Raw genomic sequence first — 23,510 nt, 5'->3', positions numbered from 1 at the left:
TATGCCGTTTTTATTATAAGGGATTAAAGTTTAAATTGAAAAATGATTACGGTTCATTAAGATTAAGAAAATATACGTCGAAATGAATGGAGGATAGTTTGTTGTTGATTGAGAGCTGAGGTAGGCGGAGAAATGTTTAACACCGGAGGGTCCAGTCTCGGGTGATTGCTTGTTTTTTTTATAGAAATATCCAATTGACATATTTGTAAACAAGAAGTAATTTATAAATAAAAAATTTATATATCTATTCCAAACGATCCAAAAGAGAAGGCTGAAAAACAAATTTCGATAAAAAAAACTTATAACATCAACTCTAAATTTTAGATTGAAAATTCAAATTTTGACTTATAAGCATAACCATAGGCGCAAAGATGAAAGTGACGTGTTTGTCACATATAAAATGAATTTGATTGTATGTTCTATAATAATATTTTTCAAAACAAATATATGATTCTTATGTTTATGATTGACATCACATTCAGTTTGAAGGAATTTTAATCTATAGGAATAGAAAAGGTAAAGAAATATGAATGCATATCAATTTATAGGAATTTTTCAAGAGATTTAAGTGGGCGAAACTTTTCATATGTTTTTTCTCTACAGCTTAAGGAAAATAATTTGTTTTTCTCCCAACCGAATAGGCCATGTTCTTTGATTTTTATTACAAGGCAAAACTCCACATTGCAAAACAGTTCTAATTGTAGAATTTACTTAAATTCAACAACTTTCACAATTCAACTATCTTGGCCTTCTTTGCTTGAACCATGTGAATTTAAGAAGGCCAAATAAAAAGGCCCTCATTGTTTGGTTTTTTCTTTAAAAAAGTCAAATAACATATTTTAAAAAAATAATTTGTAAATAAAAATTTTATATACATGTTTTTAGTGATTTAAAATCAAAGGCCGAAAAATCAACTTTTATTAAAAACACTAAAATCAATTCCAATTTACGGTTAAAAATTTAAATTTTGGATTATAAGTATAAGCAAAGCAAAAGGATGAGGACAAAAGATAGCAATATGTTAGACTAATGTAGGCCACGTTCGGTTTGGAATAAACCATAGAAAATATCCATTCCTTCTAAAGAAATACAATTCATATGTTCATTTCATAACCCCCCCCTCTATTTTAAAATATAGAGCATATTTAGTTCAATTAGGATATAGTTTGACAAAAGTTACTCTATTACTATATAATTTTTATGATAAAAAATTAATATTATCAAATTCATATTCAAAAAATATCATGATTATCACATAAATAATATATTAATAGAGTAATTACAGCCCAATCAAACTAGGCCAAGGACCAATCGACATCAACATGTCGACACCACCAAGTTCAGGCCTCTCTAAGGTGAACATTTTAAGGCTCTGTTTGTTTGAGCTCTAAGGTGAACATTTTAAGGCTCTGTTTGTTTGAGCTTAGACTTATTGGCTTAAGCTTCTAAGGGGACTTTTCAGCTTATATGGTTTTTGAAGTCGGTGGCTTCAAAGTTTCAAAAATAACCGTGGGTGCTACCTCTGTCCCAAATAAGCAAAAAAATAAACTTATATATGGTACTTAAATAGTGGGGTGCTACATCTTTTTCAAATAAGCCAAAAATAAAATACTCAAAAACTTTTGGCTTCACATAGACTTATGGCTTTAAAAACCCCACTTAAAAAGTGGTTTTGTTTGTTCAAGCTTATGTTTTTTTTTCTTTAAATGTCTGCTTATAAGCCCAAACAAAAAGTATTTAAATGCACCCATCAAATTACCAGTTCATGTTTCAATCAACCCAGGTCCAGACCAGATTAGAGGACAAACAAATAGGACATGCATTTTGCACAAACTAGATATGTAAATCAGTGTAATTTCCAAGACTTCTTAGTTAACTTCCCTCAGGACATTTATAGTACTGCTTAGAAAGCTCTCTGAACTTTATACGTCTTAACTTGCTTGTTTAATTATCCACAATTTAGTCCTGTTTTTTCAAACTTTCCTCAAGTAATATAGAAGAAAACACCCATTAGCCAGGAAAAATTAAAAAAAACGCAATAGAAAAAACAGATGCCTATTTCACAATTAGTGCTATTTTAAAAAACAGACAAGTCAAGAAGCACTGCCATTAAAATAACGACGTACAGAAAGATGTATGCCTCTCAGGCAAATGTAACTAATTCAGTTTTATAAGGTCTGCAGAAATCCTATCCAAACATTGCTTTGAAACCATCCATGGAGCACTAAGGCGATGATTTGTCCATCACAGCAGCACCTAGAGAGAATCAGAAACAAATCAGTGTGGAGCTCATTGTAATTACGTGAGGAAACAAATCACACTAACAACCCATTTAGCCAAAAATGTTCCCACAATGGAGAACTAACATGTATAAAATATAGAGTAGTTTATCTCAACAGATCACTAGATACAAACTGGGTTGTAATATTGGACATGAATAACGGACTTCAATGCCAGCTACCAGAACAAACTGACTAAGAACATCAACTGTTCAGCTATTGATTGAGCTGCTAGTGAACGGAAATTCAGTTTATAGGTTATGAATTATGAGCTTATGACTAGAATAATGAACCTCTCTGTTTCACAAGGTCAGAAAGCATAGTGGGTGCAAACTAAAGAAGCTTGGAGGTTGGAATAAACATTCCAGTTCCAACCTATATAAAAAAAATCTAGCTTCTTCCTACTTAAAAGATCGGGAACCTTTTTGCATGTACTACGTTGCCATAGTCGACAAACAGACAGAAGTACCAATACAAGCATATTGCAGGGGTTATTTACACATTGATCAGCTAGGAAGATTAAAATGTAGTACATATTAAATCTATAAAACCATAAGATATAGCTTATCATTATTCAGAAAAGGTCACTGGTCAAATCCGCAAACATCCGAATGCAACAATATTAATTCTGAATCCATTGTGGAAAAAACATCACACCGAATAGAATACTACCAAACAAGGAATGCATTACATTAACAGGTGCAAATGTGACCTAAGTTGATGCAATACACGAAGTCTACTATAATCATCAATCAAATTGCACACTAATTGATCATAAATGTAAGATTCTTAAGCATGCATAAATCTCAAAATTCACTTAATGATTTTTGTACCAACAGTTTGTTACATATATTGATTAAACATTTAGTAATAAAAGTGGCGGCAGATTCATTCGAAAGTAATTTTAAGCAATCATAATTCTGTTTCTGTAGTTATTAGAAATACATTTTTGATAAGCTTATCGTCAAAGTTCAATTTTTAGGACCATTCCAAGAGAACTTTCCTGAAATGATCAGTAGACAGGGAAGTGCTAACATTATCAAAAGATAGTTTAATCCTTTTAGTTTAGTAGTAATTTGCCTTGCAAGGATTATGAATAACTTGTCATATAATAGGTTTTGGTGGGATTTCTTGGGAAAAAAATTAGAGTTATTGCTCTGTTAAAACTTCTATGGATTAGTTTGTTTTGACAAGAAATTTGAAATCAGAGACATGTATACGATAATATGAACAAAGGCATCTGGACTCTACTGTTATCAATATATGGAAGATGCTACTAATTTACAGCATATCGGCAGGCCATCCGGTTTCGAGTGCATTGAATCTGGCTACACAATGGTAGAGCAAGGATTATGTGCAGAAGAATTAGGAAATTATCCAGTTGAAAAAAGAACTGGCATGTAAAGATAGTAGAGGGTACCATGAAGAAAGAAGCAATGAATAGCCTACTGATTCACTCTACTAACTCAAAGAAGTTCAACTGTAAACTGCTAATTCACCCAAATAATATATAGCACAAGTTTTTCCCAATGCAATACTGATCCATGGAGCTCTTATACTCCTACCAGGATCCTCTGCACAATACCTACCATAACCATGAATACACACCATACAAGATTGATGAAAGGTTGCAATAAATAAGAACGAACCTAAACACGCTAAACTGATCTAAATATATCACTAGTCAGAACCCACGCACGCACTGTGGGCAAGGTAACATGTCTAATCGCATAAGCGCGGACCGGATCTCTCGGACGGTTTTCTCCAACAGGATCACAAGCTCCATCCCAAATTAACCAATCAAAGAGGAGTTTCCTGCCCCCAAATGCATTTCCCAACGGGATCACAAGTTCCATCCACAATTAGACCCGCGGGGGGGGGGGGGGGGGGGGGGGTTCTCACCTAGCGGGCGGGGGACGGGGACGGCCTAGAGCTCCAGCTTGAGGACGTCCGCGTCGCGGTTGAGGAAGTGGAGGACGTAGGGCGCGGCGCGGATGGCGGCGACGCAGGAGGCCATGACGATGAGGTGGGAGCGCAGCTGCTTGTACGCCGCCTCCTTGCTCGGCCGCCGCGGGATCGCGCCGAGGAACATCCTGGCTCCGGTTGCGCGAGGCGGGAGGCGGTGGCGGCGAGGGTTCCGCGGAGACGGCGGGAGCTAAAAGGAAGCAAGTAAAACCCTAGGCGACTCTCGCTTTCTTGGCCTCTTGGTGACGACGCCTGGGTCTCTTTTACATCTGAGTCCCTGGAGAAACGCGGAATATGTGGTCGGCAGGATGGGCCGAAATGTTGGGTGCTTTCGAAAGGGAGGCCCAGCTAGGCCTAGTTAGTTAGAGCAACTCTAATAGTTTTCTATCCCAACTTGTCATCTTTGTATTTTTGATAAACTGAAAAGAAAAACTGTCTCCAACAGTACGTTATTCTGCTTCTCAAAATTTAGCAATTTCTCATATCCTCTGAGTTTGTAAGCATATTTGGGAGTCGGTGTTTCACTTGGCATCTGGAAAAGTACGACGCTGGGTTTCTCTCACGCGTCGGCCTGGAACTTTCATCGGCTCCTCTCTTCCTGCATTGTGCGATCTCGTTCCTCCTGCCAACGCCGCCCCCTCGTCGTCCGGCGCCGCGCCGCCGCCGCCCGGCATCTTGCCCCCACAAGCCTCGCCCTCGCGCACCCACGCCCGCCGCCCCGTCCCTGCGTGTCTCGTCGCCCCTCGGTGCTGGGCAGTGAGGACGACGACGGTGCAACTCCAGGCTTGGTTCGACTACGGATACGACCTCCCTCTCATCAACTACCAACAGTTTCGGATGATGTGGCACATTGACTACACAACGATGTAAGAGTCGGCACACTAGGTTTTTATTGGAGGCTTGGGTTAGAGGATCACCATTCATTCATGTCTCTCTAATCCAACGGTGGTGGAAGAGTCAGCACGCTGGGCCATCTGGTTGGTTGGATCCAGTTTGTAAGATCGGACGATATGTATGCATTTGGTTCTGAAAAAACCGCTAACGTGGTGTGCTACATTTTCATTGAAACTACGAGGTGTAGATAGATTAATATTTGTTCTTGGATTCTCCTTTCATTTGGGTGATTGTACAACGGCATATTTACAAATAAAAAATAATTTATGAATAAAACTTTTATATACGTATTCTCAGTGACCTAAAAATCAATATTGAAAAATAAACTATGGTAAAAAGAACCCCTCAAAATCAACTCCAAAATTAAGCATGAAAATTTAATTTTTGGCTTATAAGTATAAGAAAAATGAAAAGATGAGAGTGGTTGCCTACACTATTGGCTACCACTTGTTTGTCAACTTCTTTTTTTTTCAAAAATATACGGCACGGACTCCCGTTCGGACAGGAGACTTACTCTACTTTGGGCTCCGAAGCTGCTCCTCCGTGTTGCTTCATGCGTCGATGTTGATGCTATTGGATGATACGATTGGTGTTATCTAGTATAAGATAATACCATATAGTTGGTATCATCTGGTTCATAATTTATCCCATCCCGATAGGATCCTATCGTGTAATCGGTCTATTTTTTAGATGTTTCGTAAATGTGCTATTATCCAATTTTTTATATTGTTTTATGTCTAGTTGTGTTCTATATCCACAAGAAACTCTTTTAATCTCTCAATAGGCTTAAAAAGAGAGAGCAGATTGCCTTGAGTTTGTCACAAGTCTACAATTTGTCATTGATTTTGTCACATTCTATAATATGTCATCAACTTTTGCTTAGCTTCTACGATTTACCATCACCGTTCCATTAGTCTCCGTTAGTATTGTATATTTTATTAGATTTTGAAATTTGGATAGAATTCTGAAATATCAGATTTTAAGTATTTGGTCATAATTTGGATGATTACAATCTCATTGTGCCTATAATATAATATTTCATAATTTTATTCAAATTTTGGAAGTTTTGTCACATTGGTATTTTGGTCATTTTGACAAAATTTACAATACCAACAGAGGCTAACAGGACGACAATGGTAAAACGTAGAAGCTAAGCAAAAGTTAATGGTATACTGCAGAACATGATAAAGTCAGTGGTAAATCATAGAATTGGACTAAAGTCGATAGTATATCATAGATTTTCTCAATATTTGCTGTTAGATTCTCTATTTCCTACATTGTTGGCTACTAGTTGTTTGTCAGCTTCTATTTCCTAGATGTTTTTGTGTATTGTCCAATTGCTTTCAATCTAGTTGTGTTCCATATCCAGGAGAAACTCTTTTAATCTCTTGATGGGATGCCACCTCATTTGTTCAAATGACATCTATATTTTTAAAAAAAATATAGTTTTTTACGACATTCATAAAATATATGCTCTCATGTGCTCATAGCTTTGATACCACTTGATGTGGAAATGGGAGGCTCGATCTTTTGATCAGTTGAAGATAACCACGATTTGAGAGAAACATTGATGATTCGACTACAACAGTATGATATGTGGTACTGTTGTACCTATGAGATCGATACATCTCATCATGGATTACTGATCGTGCCTGTGCAAATAAACAATATTCTTGCAAGTAAATCAAAGAAACAAGTAAGAATAAAATAAAAGCAATCTGAATTGAATTATAAATTTGTATACACGATAAAGAACAAGATAGCAGCGACACAAACCAGTTAGGTCTGAGGGTTGAGGTGGCGGTGAAATGAGGGTTGGGGGATCTTGGCTTAGATGGATGGCTCGATGATGGTGACCTAATAGTCGGTGGTAGATACTGGCAGAACTAAATAGTTAGAAGGCAGCGGAGAGTAGTTGGAAGCACTAGAGATGAAGAAGGTAGAGTAGTGCAGGGGTTTTATTGTGAGGAATAAAGGGTTTTATTGCGAGGAATAAATAGCACATTAGAGTCAAATGATGGAGCCGACTAAGATAGGGTAACTGCACCATTGATGCGAAGTAGTGGTTGGAGGAGGGGTGCAAAAAAGACACCAAATGAGGAAGAATCCTGAGATATGGCTAGGAAGATATTGCAAAATATATATAGTTATCGCGTCCATCCAAATTTCAACATGTTATTTGTGCACATGGGAATAGTAGATAGCCCATGTACTACTATTATCACTAAAAATAGAGGAATCTATTAAGCGTAAATGATATGAGAGTGGCCCGGCGGCCACAAAGTTGAAAGGATAGGAAAACAGATAATATATAGGTTAAAAAATGATGCCCAAAGATTTTTTTTTTAGAAAAAAAAAAAGCAAGGGCCGTCTACACTTTATGAATGTTGGAGTAATTGTAATAAAATACAGCATTAAAGGGGGTGATTGTTTGATTTTTAAAAAAAAAATATCAAACAACATTTGTAAATAAAAAATAATTTATAAATAAAACTCTTGTATACGAGTTTTTAGCGATTCAAAAGACAAAGATGAAAAATAAACTACGATGATAAAAGCTCAAAATCTACTCCCAATTTAAAGTTGGGAATTTAAATTTTGTCTTATAAGTGTGAGCTAATTTAAAGTTGAGAATTCAAATTTTGTCTAACCGTAAGCGAAAGGAAACAGCTACGCGTATGATAGTTCCATGCGGTCCGTTTAGCGTGTGCCGTGCGCTGCGTTCTCGCTCGACTCATACGGAACGAGTCCATCGTATGCATAGCCCATTGTTTATCATACACGGATGGTAAGAAACCCATCGTACGTATAGCCTACTGTTTATCATACACGGATCATAAACAACCCATTGTACGTATAGCATCTCTCTAAGCAAAAAGATGATGGTGAGAGTTTTTATGGAGTGTTTCATGAATCTTGAAGTACTTCCGAGAAGAAAAGTTAATTATCGCCAAGTCTTATATACCATACTATTTCCCAGCTAAAATAACAACATTTAGAACTTATTTGGACACATTTGAATTCACAGAGATTCTATAAAAGAAAAGGTTGTCAGACACAAGGCGGGAAGTCGTTGGCCTCGATAGGGCCGGTGGGGCGGTAGGCCGCGATGGACGTCGTGTCGATGAGCATGGGCAGCAGCTCGTCCTGAATGCACTTGTGCATCTCGCCGCAGTGTTTCTCGACGACGGCGGTGAGGGTGATGGCCTCCTGCTTCGCCCGCCGCAGGGCGCCCTCCGTCACCGGCGAGTCCGTCGCCAGCAGCTGCGACAGCTTCTCCACGTGCCTCTCCGCCATCTCCTGGTGGTCCTCGAACAGCGCCTGCGCCTGCGCCGCCGCCGCCTTCTGCTCCGGCCACGTCCGCTCCTCGCCGCCGAACATGTGGTAAGCGAAGGCGTACGACCGCGACAGCACGTGCCGGGAGCCCAGCAGGGCGCGGTGCGCGTCGCCCAGCGCCCGGGCGGTGTCCATCGCCGGCTTCAGCTCGGCGCTCGACTCCAGCCGCCGCACCCGCTCCTCGACGGCCGGCCCCAGCTCCTCCAGCTCCGACCTGCGGGAGTCGCCGTGGACCTTGAACCGGTCGTAGTAGTGCGTGTACCGGAGCACCTTCCTCCTGGCGTCGTCCACCTCCTTCTGCTCCTCCTCGACGAACCGGTTGCAGCTGTGCCCCTCGATGCTGTGCACCGAGTGCGCCGACCCGGTGGCGCCGCCGCACAGCCAACTGCCGGAGATGGAAGAAGAAACTTGAGAAAACGATCGGCATCAATGGCGAGCGATGCATACACATAGAGTGAGGAGGGATTACCAGAGATGCTGGCCGCATCGGCAGGTGACGAGGTTGCAGCCGCCGTTCTTCTCGATGGGGTTGAAGCAGCGGGGGCAGTTCTTGGTGTTGGCGCGGATCCAGTCGAGGTTCATGAACTCGCCGTGGCACTTGGCGTCCCACTTGGCCCACATGGCGCACGGGCACGGCGAGTGCGGCGGCGCCGCGCCGCAGCTGAAGCAGAAGCTGACGCCGCAGGGGCAGGACATGTCGCAGCACCGGTCGCCGCCGTCCACGCGGATGGCGCGCCCGCAGTGCGGCGCGCTGGGGCACCAACGCACCGCGCCGTTGTCCTCCACGTACGACTCGAGGAGGAAGTGGTCCAGCCGCCTCGCCGCGTCGGGGTACTTGCCGCCGAGGAGGCGCTGCACCACCGCCTCGTCGCAGATGGCCGCGCACCCCACCTCCATGCACCGGATCTGCTTCTGCCCGCCGTTGACAGAGGCGAAGAAATGCTCTGTCCAACCTGAACAAATTCAACACATCAATCACATCTTGCAAAAAACAAATCTTTCCAACTTCTTCTTGTCTCTTGCTGATGAAATCATGAAAATTCTCGGGGAAAATTAAACTACAAAAAAAGCATCAATTTTCCGTTTGAAGGATTCCTTTTGTCTCTACTTCGCAATCATGCAAAAGAATTGTTCTTTTCCCAAACACGATTATATATAAATTTCTTCTGACGAAACAGCAGATTAACAGAAAGAAAAGAGGGAAAATGGATTAACTTACAGTCATTGCAGAAGCAGTGTCCACAATCCATGGTCGAGACAGCGTCCGGCGAAGCCTCCTCAAAGCACACATAGCAGGTGGTGACGCTGCTGCTGCCTCTCGGGTGCTGCGGCGACGCCATGGCCGCCGGCGCCGTGCCGCTGTTCGCCTCTTGCTGGAGCACGACGCCGGCCTCCCCGAGCAAGCTGTCTCGGCCCTTGTTGCCCAGGTGGTCCAAGACGGAGTCCACCTTCCAGCGGTGGTGGATGAGGAGAGACCGAGCCTGGTGCTGCTTGATGTACAGCAGGTTCATCACCATGGACAGGTCTTGTTGCTGCGTGCACATGTAGAGCAGGAGAACAACGACACTGTGATTAATTAAAGCACAACTTTGAAGTTCGATACTACTCCCTCCGGTCCTTTGCACTGGTTATATTTAACGTTCTATCATCCGTACTCGGCTCGGTCTGGCTCGTTAAAATAACGAGCTGGCTCGGCTCGGCTCGACTCGTTATAAAACTCGAGCTGAATCGTTAGGCTCGCTCATGAGCCATGCATGAAAAGTTAACTTAAACAATTTTTCAATAGATTATACAAGCAAATTTTTAGTTTAAACATATAAATTATATGAAATTGTATCTAAATATTAAAGTTTGAACCAACAAATCACCTATGAAGTATTGAACACATGCTTTCCGGCGTGGAATCAATGAATGCCGATGATTCGCGTATCTTTGGTCAGGCTCGCGTGCAGCTCACGAGCCAGCTCGAGCTGGCTCGTTATCTCTAACGAGCTAAAATGCTAGCTCGGCTCATTAAAAAATGAAACGAGCCGAGTCGAGCTTGTCACGAGTCGAGCGAGCTAACGAGCCACGAGTTTTATGTCCACCCCTAATCATCCGTTTTATTTAAAAAATATTACTATTGTTATTAGATGATAAACATGAATAATTCTGTACGTGTGACTATTTTTAAAAACTTTTTATAATTATTTTAAATAAAACGAATGGTTAAATATTAAACACGAAAATCCACGGATATAATTATAATTATATTATTAGGACTGTGGTAGCACAAAGCAGTGTCAGGCGGAGTCCCATTACCTGGGCAGCTGGAAGAGACTCTTTTGTGATGGCCTGCAACAACAGACACCAAATGGTAATCAGTGCATCTTTCGTAAGAGTAAGCCGTAAAAAAATAAACAAAAAATCTAAAATAATTTATAAGTAAATATTTAATATCTATGGTATTATCAGTTTAAAAGTTATGGTGGGAAAAGGACTACGATAAAAAATATCCTCAAAAATAAGTGTGAATAAGCTTTTAATATATTAATTTTGGTTGTGTCAGCAAAGAAGGCTTGCTATTTAATTATGTCTGGAAACTTGTCTACTTTAAAAAAAAGTATATATGCATCCCAGTTCTCTATTCCAAACAAAACGGCACTAAAGCTATGCATTAATTAAAACATACCTCCTCTGAATGTGCAAATACAGGTTATTATCAAACGTGTGCATAAGATTCCAAAAAAAAGGGTCAAATAGTTTTGTTGCGTTTCATTTATACTGCATTTAAAAAGACGCATGATTCATTTACTTGTGAGTTGTGACGGAGGTATCGTTTATTTGGTAAAGACAAATAACCAAGAAAGCAAGCTCCAAAGAACATATATACATGCTTGAAATCGAAGGGAGAAACATATATATCAATCCCATGAGAATCGATTGGCAAGAGTGTTACATGTGCATTAGAAAAACTAGAAAGCTAAAAGTAGTAATTAATTCAAGAGGAACTCAAGGCATCAGATATTATAATTGCGATATGCATATGAATCTGATAGAAGATAAGACAAAAAAAACGATGGGTCGATCGATCGGGAGCAAAAGTTAGTTTTTACTGACCCAGCAATCCACGGGGCGCTCCGGCGACGCCGCCTCCTCCTCGACCAGCAGGCCCTCGCCGCCCCAGTCCTCCTCGTCCTCGCCAGCTCCCTCCTCGTCGTCGTCGTCGTAGCCGTAGAAGCACTCCTCGACGTCGTCGCTCGACGACATGGCGGCGGGCCGGGGCCCTTGATCGATCTCGCGCGCGCGCCGCCGCCGGAGAAACGGAGAAACGCCGCAGCGAACGGGCGGGCGGGCAGTGGCGAGCGGAGAAACGGCGCGCGCGAGCGACGGAGCGAAACGAGGCGGCTTAGGGTTTAAGGCCCGAATTGTGGTGGGCCCACGGGTGACGTCACAGAAGCCTTGCGTACGTCGTCGTCGTGGCTTTTGACTTGGACTTGCTGGGGCATGCGCTTTGGTTGTTGTGTCGATGGACCAGAATTTCACTTACCGCCGCCCAAACCGTCGGCTCCGCGTTCTCGCGGATACTGCATGGCAACTAAAAACTATGATTTATGAATTTAAATTAAAAAATTTAAATTTAAACCCGGGTGATTTTCGTGGCTTGCCACACGGTTCGTCACGGTAACCGTGGTAACTACTTGCTGAAACAACGTAAGAGAACGGCGGTTACCGTAGTTTACCGCGCATTTTTATAGCCGAAATCGCCGTTACCACGAGGAAACTGCGGTTACCACGAGTAGACCGCGGGTGTGATGTCAAATAAAAAAAACTTTAAAAAATCTAAAAAAATACATGAAAAATAGAAAAATATTTTGTGACTATATTTATGATATAGGAAAAATACGACATGTTATAGGGAAAATAAGTCATACAAACATACACCGTCATATCACCCTTCATCAAATAATTCTCACCAATAACAAGTAACAATTGTTTCACTTTGATTATTGCGTCACAACTATACCTACTGCCCATTATTACGAATAAAACTATTATCTATACACTAACATGCACGTATAATTTTTCTCCATATATATTTTCCATATATCCATTGTTATATATTTGTATTTCACCCTAGTGTATAGTGTAAATTAATAATGACTCAACACAAAATATTCTTAACCATCTTTCTATGAAATACTATTTGCAATAGGCTTTTTTTTAATTTTGTTTCCCGAAATTCTCGTTTATGATTTTTAATTACGCCGAAAATACATTTTTTTCATGAATTTATTTGACAAAACTACACTATATATCAACATATACAACATATATTTTTTCATTAAATTTTTTCATTTTTTTAAATTCTCCTTAAATTTAAATTCGGGTACTGCGGCTTACCGAAGCCGTGCCTCCACGGAGGGCTTGGTTACCACGGTTACAACGGTTAGAGGAACCTTGTGATGGACGCTTTGTTCTTAGAGCAGGTGCAATAGCAGGCTATAAGTCAGCTATAAGCATATTTTAAAGAGATAAAAGAGGAGATAAAAGAGATGTGAGCTACTAGTTTGTAGTCAGCTGTACATGAACTCCAAGACAGAGTATGTATATGACATGTGAGATCACGTACTACTGTTTTGTAGGTAACTATTATATGTAATTGGTTACTAGATTGACTATACTATTGAAAAAATTATAATTACTTTCTTATTCTAGAGTAAGACTTCCATATTTAATGGACAGACATAATCGTGCACCAACATGATTTACTCATTGGACAGATCCAATGGCTTAAATCATCTACATCAGAATGAACGGTCCATGTTCAATCAGCCATCTTTCCTTTTATGGGTTTCCCAAATTACATTTATATTCCGTTAAACCCTCCTTCTATTTACTGGCTCCCAAAATCACGTGCACTTTCCATCTATCCTCCTTACATCTACCCTATGGTGCACCAACACGATTTACTCATTGGACAGATCTAACGGCTCAAATCATATCGAACAGTCCACGTTAAATTAGCCATCTTTCCTTTTATAGGTTCCCCAAATCACGTGTACATTCCGTTAAACCCTCCTTATATTTACTGGCTCCTAAAATTACGTGAACTTTCCATCTATCCTTCCTATATTAAATTTAATGCATTAAATCTTAGTCAAATATAGATCCAAAATTCAACGTGTCATAGAAAGACTGAAGGAAGTATTACAAATATCACCATATCAGAGCTCAATCAAAACTCCGTCTAATCGTTCATCTTTTTCTAAGTTTTATTTGCAAACATAGAATATTATACATCATTCTTATAGTCAATTTACTAATAATGAATCAAATTCATAAATAAATAATTTTTATATGTATATATATCAGCAAGAATGGTGCCCCTAAATACATAGTGTTAAATAAAAATAGACCTGATATGGATTAAATGATATATCATTTATATGTGTGTATATATAATCTAATATAAAACGTTCGAGTTGACAATATTAGATAACAAGAGATATTTTTCACACGGTGGTATTTATAATACTTGCTTGGTGTTTTTATATGTATATATCAACACGAATGAGTTAACAATGTTAGATAAAAAGGAAACGAGTATAAAATAAATTTTATAATATATACATACATATATTATTAAATTATAAACATGTGTGTGTTTAAATTTGCCTCATAGGTAATTGCGGGGGCTATTTTTGACATAATAGTATTTATACTACTCCGTCCGGTTTATCTAGGCGCCGTTAAATTTTGGACCTATGGTTGACCGTTTGTATTTTTTAAATTATTTTGCAAATATGCCATATCTAAAGTCATTCATAAAATAAATGAACAACTTGTTTGGATCCAAATTGAATTATTTATTTAATATATATGTACATGGATCATCTAATCTACTCTAAATATATTAGAAACTTTCTATAAAAATATAAAAATATAGACTTGTATTAGAAACTTAAATAGAAATATTATAACACTATAGCGTTAGCACGGGTACATTGCTAGTTAAGGTTAATTAACCAGCTCAGCTACGGTCAGTTTGCCAATTGAATTCTCTCATGTCCGCATATAAAAATACAATATTTTTCTTACAAATAAATATACAAACGTGCTACATATTTGTAGCTAAAAAGAATATCTGGAGTGTTGTGTTGGTGGGTAAAGAATCTACCCTCATTTCCAACTCACTGATTTAGAGAATATAATAAATAGATTTAGAGAATATAATAAATAGTACATGTGTCTCATTATTCATGTGCTCACATTCTAAATTGATAAATGATGTATTTTGAGAGAAAATTTTCTATGGAAAGTTTCTTTAAAAATCATATCGATCTATTTTTTTAATTTTTATAGATAATAATTAATTAATGACACTCTAGCTTTTAATTGGTTTTTAATGAATGATACCATTGGTTTTTTCTCGAATTGTTTTTTTGGAAAGTATAAACCAAAGCCGAATCACATGAAACCTCTACTCCGATATAAGCGATAAGGAGATCATTCTTAATTATGTATAATTAAAATTATATCTACACATCAACGCATAGGTAATTTTTCTAGTAAATATAGTATTTAGCCGCCCTTGTACATGTAATATTATACCAGTACTAGTGAATTTGTCTTCTATGATTTTTTTCTCTCCATCTTAAAGAGGTTTTCTACCTTAAATCTTGTTTCTTTATATATTGTCCCTAACAAGTGGTACTAAACCATTGAAGATCCAATCTACTCTCTCAACGTCGTCGTCGATTGATTTAGCCACACCTGACGGTGGTTTTCATCATCTCTTCTGCTCACTGGATCGAGTTGATAAACTCAAGGTGGTCAACCAACAAACTTACAAACCAAACCAACACTCTGATAATTTTCATCAACAGGCTATTTTGCGGCATGTTCCGCACACAGGGAAACCAGGCAGTCGTGCAATGGCAGTATTTTTGCAGTAGTAACTCACGGTTCCCCATGCTAAGTGCATGTTCCAACCAACTTTTCTTTAAATTCATGTCACATCGATGTTTTCACACTAATCGTATTAAATATATATTAGAATAAAACATACCCTATACTCTGAATTATTTCGCGAGACGAATCTATTGAGCCTAATTAGTCCATAATTAGCGAATGTGATACTACAGTAAACATTTGCTAATCGTAGATTAATTAGGCTTAAAAAATTTATCTACTGAAATAGCCTTTATTTATGCAATTAGTTTTGTTATAAATCTATATTTAATATTTCTAATTAACGTCCAAACATTCGATGTGACAAGGGAAAAAAAGTTCTTAGATCCAAACAGGCCTTAAGAGCATCCCAACAGCTCATCTAAATTTGGTCCTCTATATCTTAGTTTGGATGGTCATCTAAAACAGTTTTATCCTCTATATATTTGTGTGCTCCAGCAGATTATCCATATTAGAGCATCTATATTCTAGTTTATTATATTTTATTGATACATATAACCACCATACATTTGTTTTATGTTTTATAATGGCTAAAGTGGGGACATTTGAGTTTTAGATGATGGAGAGAACATCTAAATATAGATGTTCATTAGATGTTCTCTCTCCTGATATAGATGACATTAAAAAAAAGAAGGATGAAATAGATGTTCTGTTGGAGCAGTATTTTTATCCTCCATCCTCTATTTTTAAGATAGATGATGGAATAGAACAGCTGTTAGGGATGCTCTAAGTTGTTGCTCGAGTCCATATCACACAAGGTGAATTTTTGGCATGAATTTGCTACGACCACACACCAACTTACCATGAACCTTTCTCTGTTGATTCTATCGTATCGATATGTAATTTTTCTCAAAGTCTTTCATCAAATTAGACATTGAGAAGTTTAGCAGGATCAATTTCAGCGTGTTAGGTTTAGATGAAAGTTTTTTTTCTTGTACAAGTTGGTGTTTGCAAGTCAAAAAACAATTCATTGGAGATATTTTAATTGTTCCTGTTTATCACTTTGATCAAATCTACAGGGAGATTTCAATACTTCGTTTCGCTATTCTACTAGGTTTCACCAATATATACTAGTAGCTTCAGGATTTAATCTTATGGCAGTTTTGAAATATGATTCAATGCTCTTGTTCTGATCATGTGATTCTAGATAAACTAAGCACACAACCAATTTTTCATGAGTTTTAAGGAAGATCAGAATACTTCATTTTTGTTCGCATCTCTATTGGGTTCTATCAATTTATAACAATAAATTTAGGGTTTTATTCCCATGTCGAGTTTGAAGTATGGTTCACTACTCCAGTTCAAAAATAAAAAAACAAACAGATTTTCGTTGTCCTCGAGTTTAGTTTGTTCTCATTGTCCTCAAGTTTAGTTTGTGCTTAGTATAGTCCAAAAGACTATTTACCGTAAGGTGATTTTATCTATACGAGGTTTTTAATGATTTATGATTTTTATGCTACAAGAAAATTCATCTCAAGATGAAGATTGTTAAATATGATTCAAATTATTATCTATAATATATTTAGATTATATTATTAGTTTCTTAATATGACTTTGAGTCTTTTACCATTATGATTCTCAGAGTTTTGCGAAATCATTTCCAAGGGAGTATATTACTTAAATTTCGAATTAATAAAATAATAAGATATATTTTCAGCTCTAATTTCTAACTGCGAGGCCTTGTAACTATCCTTAATCGTGCTCAACTGCTATCATCCACATGCTTCCGCTTTCCGGTTAGCACTGCAACAGCTCCAAATCAAAAATGGAAGACTTGCATTGTGAGTACGTCACGCCCGGACGAACTCCTCGGCCTTGTCAGGGCCATCCGGCCGGTACGCCGGGATGCTCATGGGCTGGACGAGCAGCGGCAGGAGCTCGTCCTGGATGCACCTGTACATCTTCCCGCAGATCGCCTCCACGATCTTGGCGAGGTTGACGGCGTCCTGCTTCGCCACGGCGACCTCCTCCGGCACGTCCGCGGCAAGCATCCTGGACAGGTGCTCCACGTGGTGCTCCAGCTGCTGCTGCTGGTCCTCGAAGAGGTTCCGCGCCACGGCGAGGCTCGCCCGCTCCGCCGGGTGCGCCTCGAACTCGCCGCCGCCGCCGTCGAACATGTAGTAGGCGAACGCGTACGACCGCGACAGCGCCTGCCGGGAGGACAGCAGCCGCCGGAGCGCCGTGCCCAGCCAGCCGCCGTTCTGGTTCAGCCGCTGCCGCGCGAAGTCCGACTCCAGCTTCCTCACCCGCTGCTCGATGGCCGGCCCCAGCTGCCGCTGCTCCGCCGCGCGCGAGCCGGCGTGGATGTTGAAACGGTCCCAGTAGTGCGCGTACCGCTGCATCTGCTGCCTGCGGGCGTCCACCACCTTGTCGCCGGCCTCCTCCTCCTCCTCCTCCTTGTAGCGGTTGCAGCTGTGGCCGGAGATCCTCTCCCACGTGTGCTCCTTCCCAGTAGGAGCTCCACACAGCCAGCTGCATTACCATCAGCATGGCGATGTGTGCAAGAACTGGAACCAAAAAAAGAGAGCAAAAAAGCTTATTACCATAGACACTGGCCGCACTTGCACTGGACAAGGTTGCAGCCGCCGTTCTTCTCGATGGGCTTGGAGCACCTGGGGCAGCTCTTGGTGTTGGCGAGGATCCACTTGACGCTGTCCGCGTCGCCGTGGCTCTTGGCCTCCCACTTCTCCCACATGGGGCACGGGCACGGCGAGTGCGCCGGCGCCGTGCAGCTGAAGCAGAAGGCGACGCCGCAGGGGCAGGCGACCTCGGAGTGCCTCTCGTCGCCGGCGGCGGCTACCTGGATCGCGCGGCCGCAGTGTGGCGCGCTGGGGCACCACTTCACGGAGTCGTTGTCCTCGAGATAGGACTCCAGCAGGAGGCGGCTGAAGCGCTTCGACGCGGCGGGGTACTTTTGGTCGACGAGGCGCCGCACCATGTCTTCGTCGCAGATCGCCTTACAGTTCACCTCCATGCACCGGATCTGCTTGCAGCCACTGTTGATGGATGCAAAGAAGTGCTCTGTCCAACCTGAACATCAAAATGACGATTGGTAAGAAATGTGTTCTAGGCTCTACTGGTATATAATTAATATAGACTGTTTATTTTTTTTCTAATTCAATATATCGAATATATTTATACTACCATATCAAGTACAGCAAGTACAGTTATTAGAATTTTTTTTTTTACTTATAGTAGAACTTTAAGGGCCTGTTTAAGAGAGCTTTAGATTCTGAGAAGCAGCTGATTGGTAGCCAGTTTCTGAGAATCTGAAAAAGCTCCTAAACCCAGCTTCTCCAGCTTCTGGATTTTTAGTTAATTTTCCAAAATCTATAACTATAAATTCTCAGAAGTTGTGAACCGTTTGGGATAGCTTATAGCAGAAACAACTTTTGTGAAAAGCTGCAGCTGGGAGAAGCTCCCCCAAATAGGAGCTAAGTCAACGGTCGAGATTATTATATCAATGATAATACTGATACTAGAATAGATAATATCATAGTCAAACTCGGTAAGAAAATGTAGCCATGTTTTGCTCAAAATTATGTCCAACTATTTTTGCATTTTTTATGAAAGCCTAGAAAGCTGTTTGATACATCTGGTTGATGAATATTCACAAGAAAAACTGAATGCCAGAGAATAAAATGGTATCTCTGTACTCATGTAGCTGTAAGAATCAGGACATCAGGAGAGGGAATTTGCTGAAGGATGGATTCATAGGGACTCACAGTCATTGCAGAAGCAATGCCCACAGTCCATGGTCGAGGCCTCGGTGATCGGCAGGTCCTCAAAACATACATTGCAGGTTACCCTTGTTGGATGTGTTCTTGAGCCAGCTGCTGACATGCTATTATTCTCTGGCAGAACAATGCATGCCTCGGTGAGCATGCGGCCTCGCCCCTTTCTGTCAAGGTGATCGTAGATGCAATGCATCTTCCACCGGTGGTGGATAAGAAGCGTGCGCGCAGCGTGCTGCTTTATGTTGAGCAAGTTCATTACTGCTGACAAGTCTTGTTGCTGTGGATATAGTGGATACATAAGAACAGTCAACTGATCACAAGTACAGGTAAGACTAACATTATCTGAAATCTGAACTCGCAAGAACGACTGGAGCACCAATGGTAAGACTAACATTATCTGAAATCTGAACTCGCAAGAACGACTGGAGCACCAATAATTACCTGGGCAGCAGGAAGTGACTCTTGTGTGATGGCCTACAACAACAGTTATAAATGTTAAAAGTAAGTAAATGGATCTTCTCGGCAAAAAGAAATTTACCGTGTCACTGTGTCGGTGCAGTTGACTATTTTGAATTCATAGATGATCAAACCCATGCAATATCATCTAAATAGTTATTGAAAATATAGAAAATTTATTTTTTATTATAACTTATAAAAGTCGAATTTGAAATTGCATGTTTGTGCAGTGATATCTCATATTAATTCATCTTATTAATTTTTTTTCAAACTTTTGTTGACTATTCATGTGACTGTAAGAAAGTAGTGATGTCCAGCCGAGGAATGAAATCCATCTTCATACGATAATATTTATCTTTCTGTGAGAAGAACAGGATAATTATTTGGAAAAGTTTTTACAGTAAAGATCAGACTTGAAAGCATTAGTGGTGACAGAGGGGAAATTATCTAAACATAGGTAAATTGTGCGAAAGAAAAATAGATCTATTCGTACCTTAATTAGCAGGTACTCCTATATTAAAGTGGTGATTAGGTTATTTGTAAACAATAAACTCATCGCCACAAAGAAATGAATGCATCCAATGCGGCTATACATAGTTCATGTGCTGCTTCAAGTTTTACAGGAAAATTGTACACATTCAACAAGGAAATTAAAGCTGTGCATGCGTTACAATCTCATCGTATACCAGATTTACAGGTTTAAAGATACGACAATTAATGGCAAAAAACAGAATGCACACGAGTAAACCATCCTATTACAGAGCTACAAGGGCCACTACGTTATGAAAATTGGATGATATTATATACAAATGATCAGACTTGGAAGCAGAAGGGGGGATTGAATTGATCTTTAACATAAGGGGTGATTTCCGACGTATCTATGAACAAAAAATAAGTTATAAATAAAACACTCTTATATACGTATTATTAACTATTTAAAAGTTAACACCGAAAAATAAACTACAGTAAAAAAACCTAAAATTTAACTCTAAATTAATGCTAAAAAATCCGAAAATATAATGCACTAACTCTCACAGCTAAAACCAGATATATTGAAGCTAATCTAGGCACGAGGTTGCAAACAAAATCAATCCATTGGCGACACTTTTGTTTGGCTTAAATCACGCTGGAATACCAAACCAATCCCCATCTGGACGGAGAGAGAGAGTCAGAGAGCCCCCCGAATCGGCGACCGAGCAGTGCCGTCGGTACGCACTCACCCGGCAATCCGCGCGGCGGTCGTCCGGCAGCAGCAGCAGCAGGTCGGCCTCCTCGAGCAGGCCGACGTCGTCCTCGTCGGCCTCCGCCGCCAGCCACCCCGCCTCGTCATCCTCCTCGCAGTCGTCGTCGTAGAAGCGGAGCCCCTCGTCGTCGTCGTCGTCGGTGGCCATATGGGGTTCTGATCGCGCGGGGAGGGGAGGGGAGGGGAGGAGAGGAGAGGAGAAGGGAGGGGGAGGCGGCGATCGAGGAGACTCAACCGGAGACGCCTCGGAAGTCGGAACAGTATTACGAGGAGGAGGCAGTGTTGGGTTCGCTTGGGAGAGGAGAAGATTTGTTTTCACGTCTGGGCGCGTGTGACCTCCCGATGAACTCTCTCCAAAGTCCAAACACCCACTCCGTTCGTTAACGTAGTGGCTGCAAACTTTTTTTTTTCTTTTTTGGAAGGATGATGTCTTTGTAAGTACGCCCTCCAAAGCCGTTGAATTTTGGATTGATGTTGACAATTTGTTTTGTTTAGAACTTTTATGTAAATATGGAAAATTACAAGTAATATTTAAAGTTCTTAAGTAATAAATCAAACCACAGTAAGATAATTAATAATTTTGTAATATTTTTTAAATAAAAAAAAGTCAAACGTAAACTTAAAAATGTATCAAATAAAAGATATAGAAAAAGTATATTGCAATAGATAGGCACAGTACGATGACATAACCTTATCCTCCTGTATCCGGTAGCGTTGGTGCATAGAAGTATAATGTTACTTCTCTCCGTTTCACAATATAAAACTTTCTAGTCTTATATATAAACATTTATCAAACGATAAATTTAAGCAATGCTGAAAAGTCTTATAATATGAAACGAATGTAGTATTATGTTATCATGCTATCTATCAATTGCGGGAAAGTTAACTATTTGCCACCATTACAAACTACTACTGTTGAGATGCCACTTTTAGGTTTTACCTTAATTTTTTGCCACAGGAAAGAGTGTGTTTGCTAATTTTTTTGTCAATTGTGCATATGTGGCATCTCAACAGGACATGCCAGCATGGATGGTAAGAGTGAAATGTCCCTTTTGGCCCTATCTCTATCTTTTATTCCGTAAGACGCAAAATTAATTTTTTAGATATTTTTATATTAATATATAGCCGAAAGAATGAACATATGAACTTGTTAGTCATAGTCATAGTCTATTGTATATGATTAGAAGCTATGAACTTGGTTCCTTTGGCCTTCTAGGAATGTCCTGTTGTATGGTAGGATCCCCTGTATGACATGATGATTTTTTGATGATTAATTGTATGCTGTGGTCATCTTTTGAAGATTAATTGTATGATGTAGTCAAGCTTTTAAATTGATATTTATGATTTATATATGGGTCGGAGACCTAGTTATTATGCATATACACGTGTATGACCTAACTTTTGAACGGGTGAAATTGGTGATTGTTATTTATTCATGGATTAAAGAGTTGTTACTATGTCCGTATATATATGTGTGTTCATTCTTCCAGCTATATGTTGCTATAAAAATGTCCAAATAATTAGTTTTGTGTCTTACGGAAGATAAGACATAGACAGGGGCAAAAGGGACATTTTACCTCTACTATCCATGCTGGCATGTCGTGTTGAGGTGCCACATATGCACAATTGACAAAAAATTAGCAAACACTCTCTTCCCTATGGCAAAAGGTTAAGGTGCAACATAAAAATGGCATCTCAAGAGTGGTAGTTTCTAATGGTGGCAAATAGTTAAATTTTCCATCAATTGCATATTATTAAGAATAGGTGTGTAACGAGTTTATGTTGCCTACTTTATGGTATAGTTTTGGGATAGAGTTTTAGATTATACTATTTCTTTATGGACAATGGTGTTGCATGATTAAAGACTCGCTCAAATTCTACTGTCTTTGTTTCATGTTGTAAGTCTTTTTAGCTTTGTTTAAATTTATTGATGGATAAATGTATATACTTTATATATGTGTCTAGATTTATTAGCATCTATATAAATCTAGGCAATACTAGATAGACTTACGTTGCGAAACAGAGATTAGTAGATTTAACTATGAAATTTGATGATGGAGAGTTCGGTCGATGTTAAGTTATTTGCAAGACAGTAATAACAAAGAGTACACATATATTTTGATATAGTTTCGGACTCCCTGTTGATCCATTTAAATCAATTAAATCAAATAAATTTCAAAGCTCGCGATGCTATGAATTATGTGTATTCATATCCCATTGGTTCATGAGTTATTAAGTAAAAAGATGAAGAGTTTTAGAGAATTATTTAAATAATTGATTAGTGGAGAGGTAACCTCATCAATTATAATTTATCGATGGTTGGTTACGGTGAAACAGAAGTTGATGGCTGGTTAGCGTTCTTTCTTTTCATCTTCCATAAGACCATTATCTTCATGTTCCTTGTCTCCTATAAAAGGAGAATGGAGTTGATCTCCCGTACACACGAGAGAAGACTCTAATTCTATTGGTTAATCATCTATAATTTGCTTTTGTTTTGTGTTGTCTCTCTTTTCATACTAGATTTTTTCAGGGAAATTTTTTTGCAAAATTTTTTTAAAAAGATTCATTCTTTATTTCTCGGGTTGGAGCTCTTAAACCATCTTATTTCATATCTTTTTATGATTCCATTGCTATCCACCGATCATC

The 23,510-nt window shown here is 39.6% G+C and overlaps 2 protein-coding genes and 1 long non-coding RNA gene across 4 annotated transcripts; all 3 read right to left on the bottom strand.

Annotated features, from left to right (window-relative positions):
* Positions 1-2,075: 2,075 nt before the first annotated feature.
* On the bottom strand, positions 2,076-4,511 carry LOC121053904. Its single transcript, XR_005811396.1, has 2 exons — positions 4,182-4,511; positions 2,076-2,256 (listed from the first exon to the last, which is right to left on the bottom strand). It is a non-coding gene; the product is annotated as an uncharacterized LOC121053904 (long non-coding RNA).
* Positions 4,512-8,031: 3,520 nt separating this feature from the next.
* On the bottom strand, positions 8,032-11,723 carry LOC102718638 (probable E3 ubiquitin-protein ligase ARI1). The gene is made up of 5 exons (XM_040522603.1): positions 11,574-11,723; positions 10,776-10,808; positions 9,694-10,006; positions 8,944-9,427; positions 8,032-8,859 (listed from the first exon to the last, which is right to left on the bottom strand). The coding sequence occupies exons 1-5, from the start codon at positions 11,721-11,723 to the stop codon at positions 8,190-8,192; spliced, it is 1,650 nt and encodes a 549-aa protein (XP_040378537.1). The 3' UTR covers positions 8,032-8,189.
* Positions 11,724-17,020: 5,297 nt separating this feature from the next.
* LOC102718351 (probable E3 ubiquitin-protein ligase ARI1) lies at positions 17,021-21,200 on the bottom strand. 2 transcript variants are annotated; one of them, XM_040522527.1, is made up of 5 exons: positions 20,842-21,200; positions 19,607-19,639; positions 19,154-19,442; positions 17,972-18,458; positions 17,021-17,900 (listed from the first exon to the last, which is right to left on the bottom strand). In XM_040522527.1, exons 1-5 carry the CDS (start codon positions 21,010-21,012, stop codon positions 17,219-17,221), a joined length of 1,662 nt encoding a protein of 553 aa, XP_040378461.1. In that variant the 5' UTR covers positions 21,013-21,200; the 3' UTR covers positions 17,021-17,218. The 2 variants fall into 2 exon arrangements, with proteins under 2 accessions (XP_040378461.1, XP_040378462.1); XM_040522528.1 differs by lacking the exons at positions 19,607-19,639; positions 20,842-21,200 and adding an exon at positions 19,503-19,520.
* Between the last annotated feature and the right edge of the window lie 2,310 nt (positions 21,201-23,510).

The sequence above is a fragment of the Oryza brachyantha genome, chromosome 3, assembly GCF_000231095.2.
Source record: "Oryza brachyantha chromosome 3, ObraRS2, whole genome shotgun sequence".
Lineage (NCBI taxonomy): Eukaryota > Viridiplantae > Streptophyta > Magnoliopsida > Poales > Poaceae > Oryza > Oryza brachyantha.
Note: the sequence above shows the minus strand (reverse complement) of the source record. Positions and strands in the feature narration are given on the sequence as shown.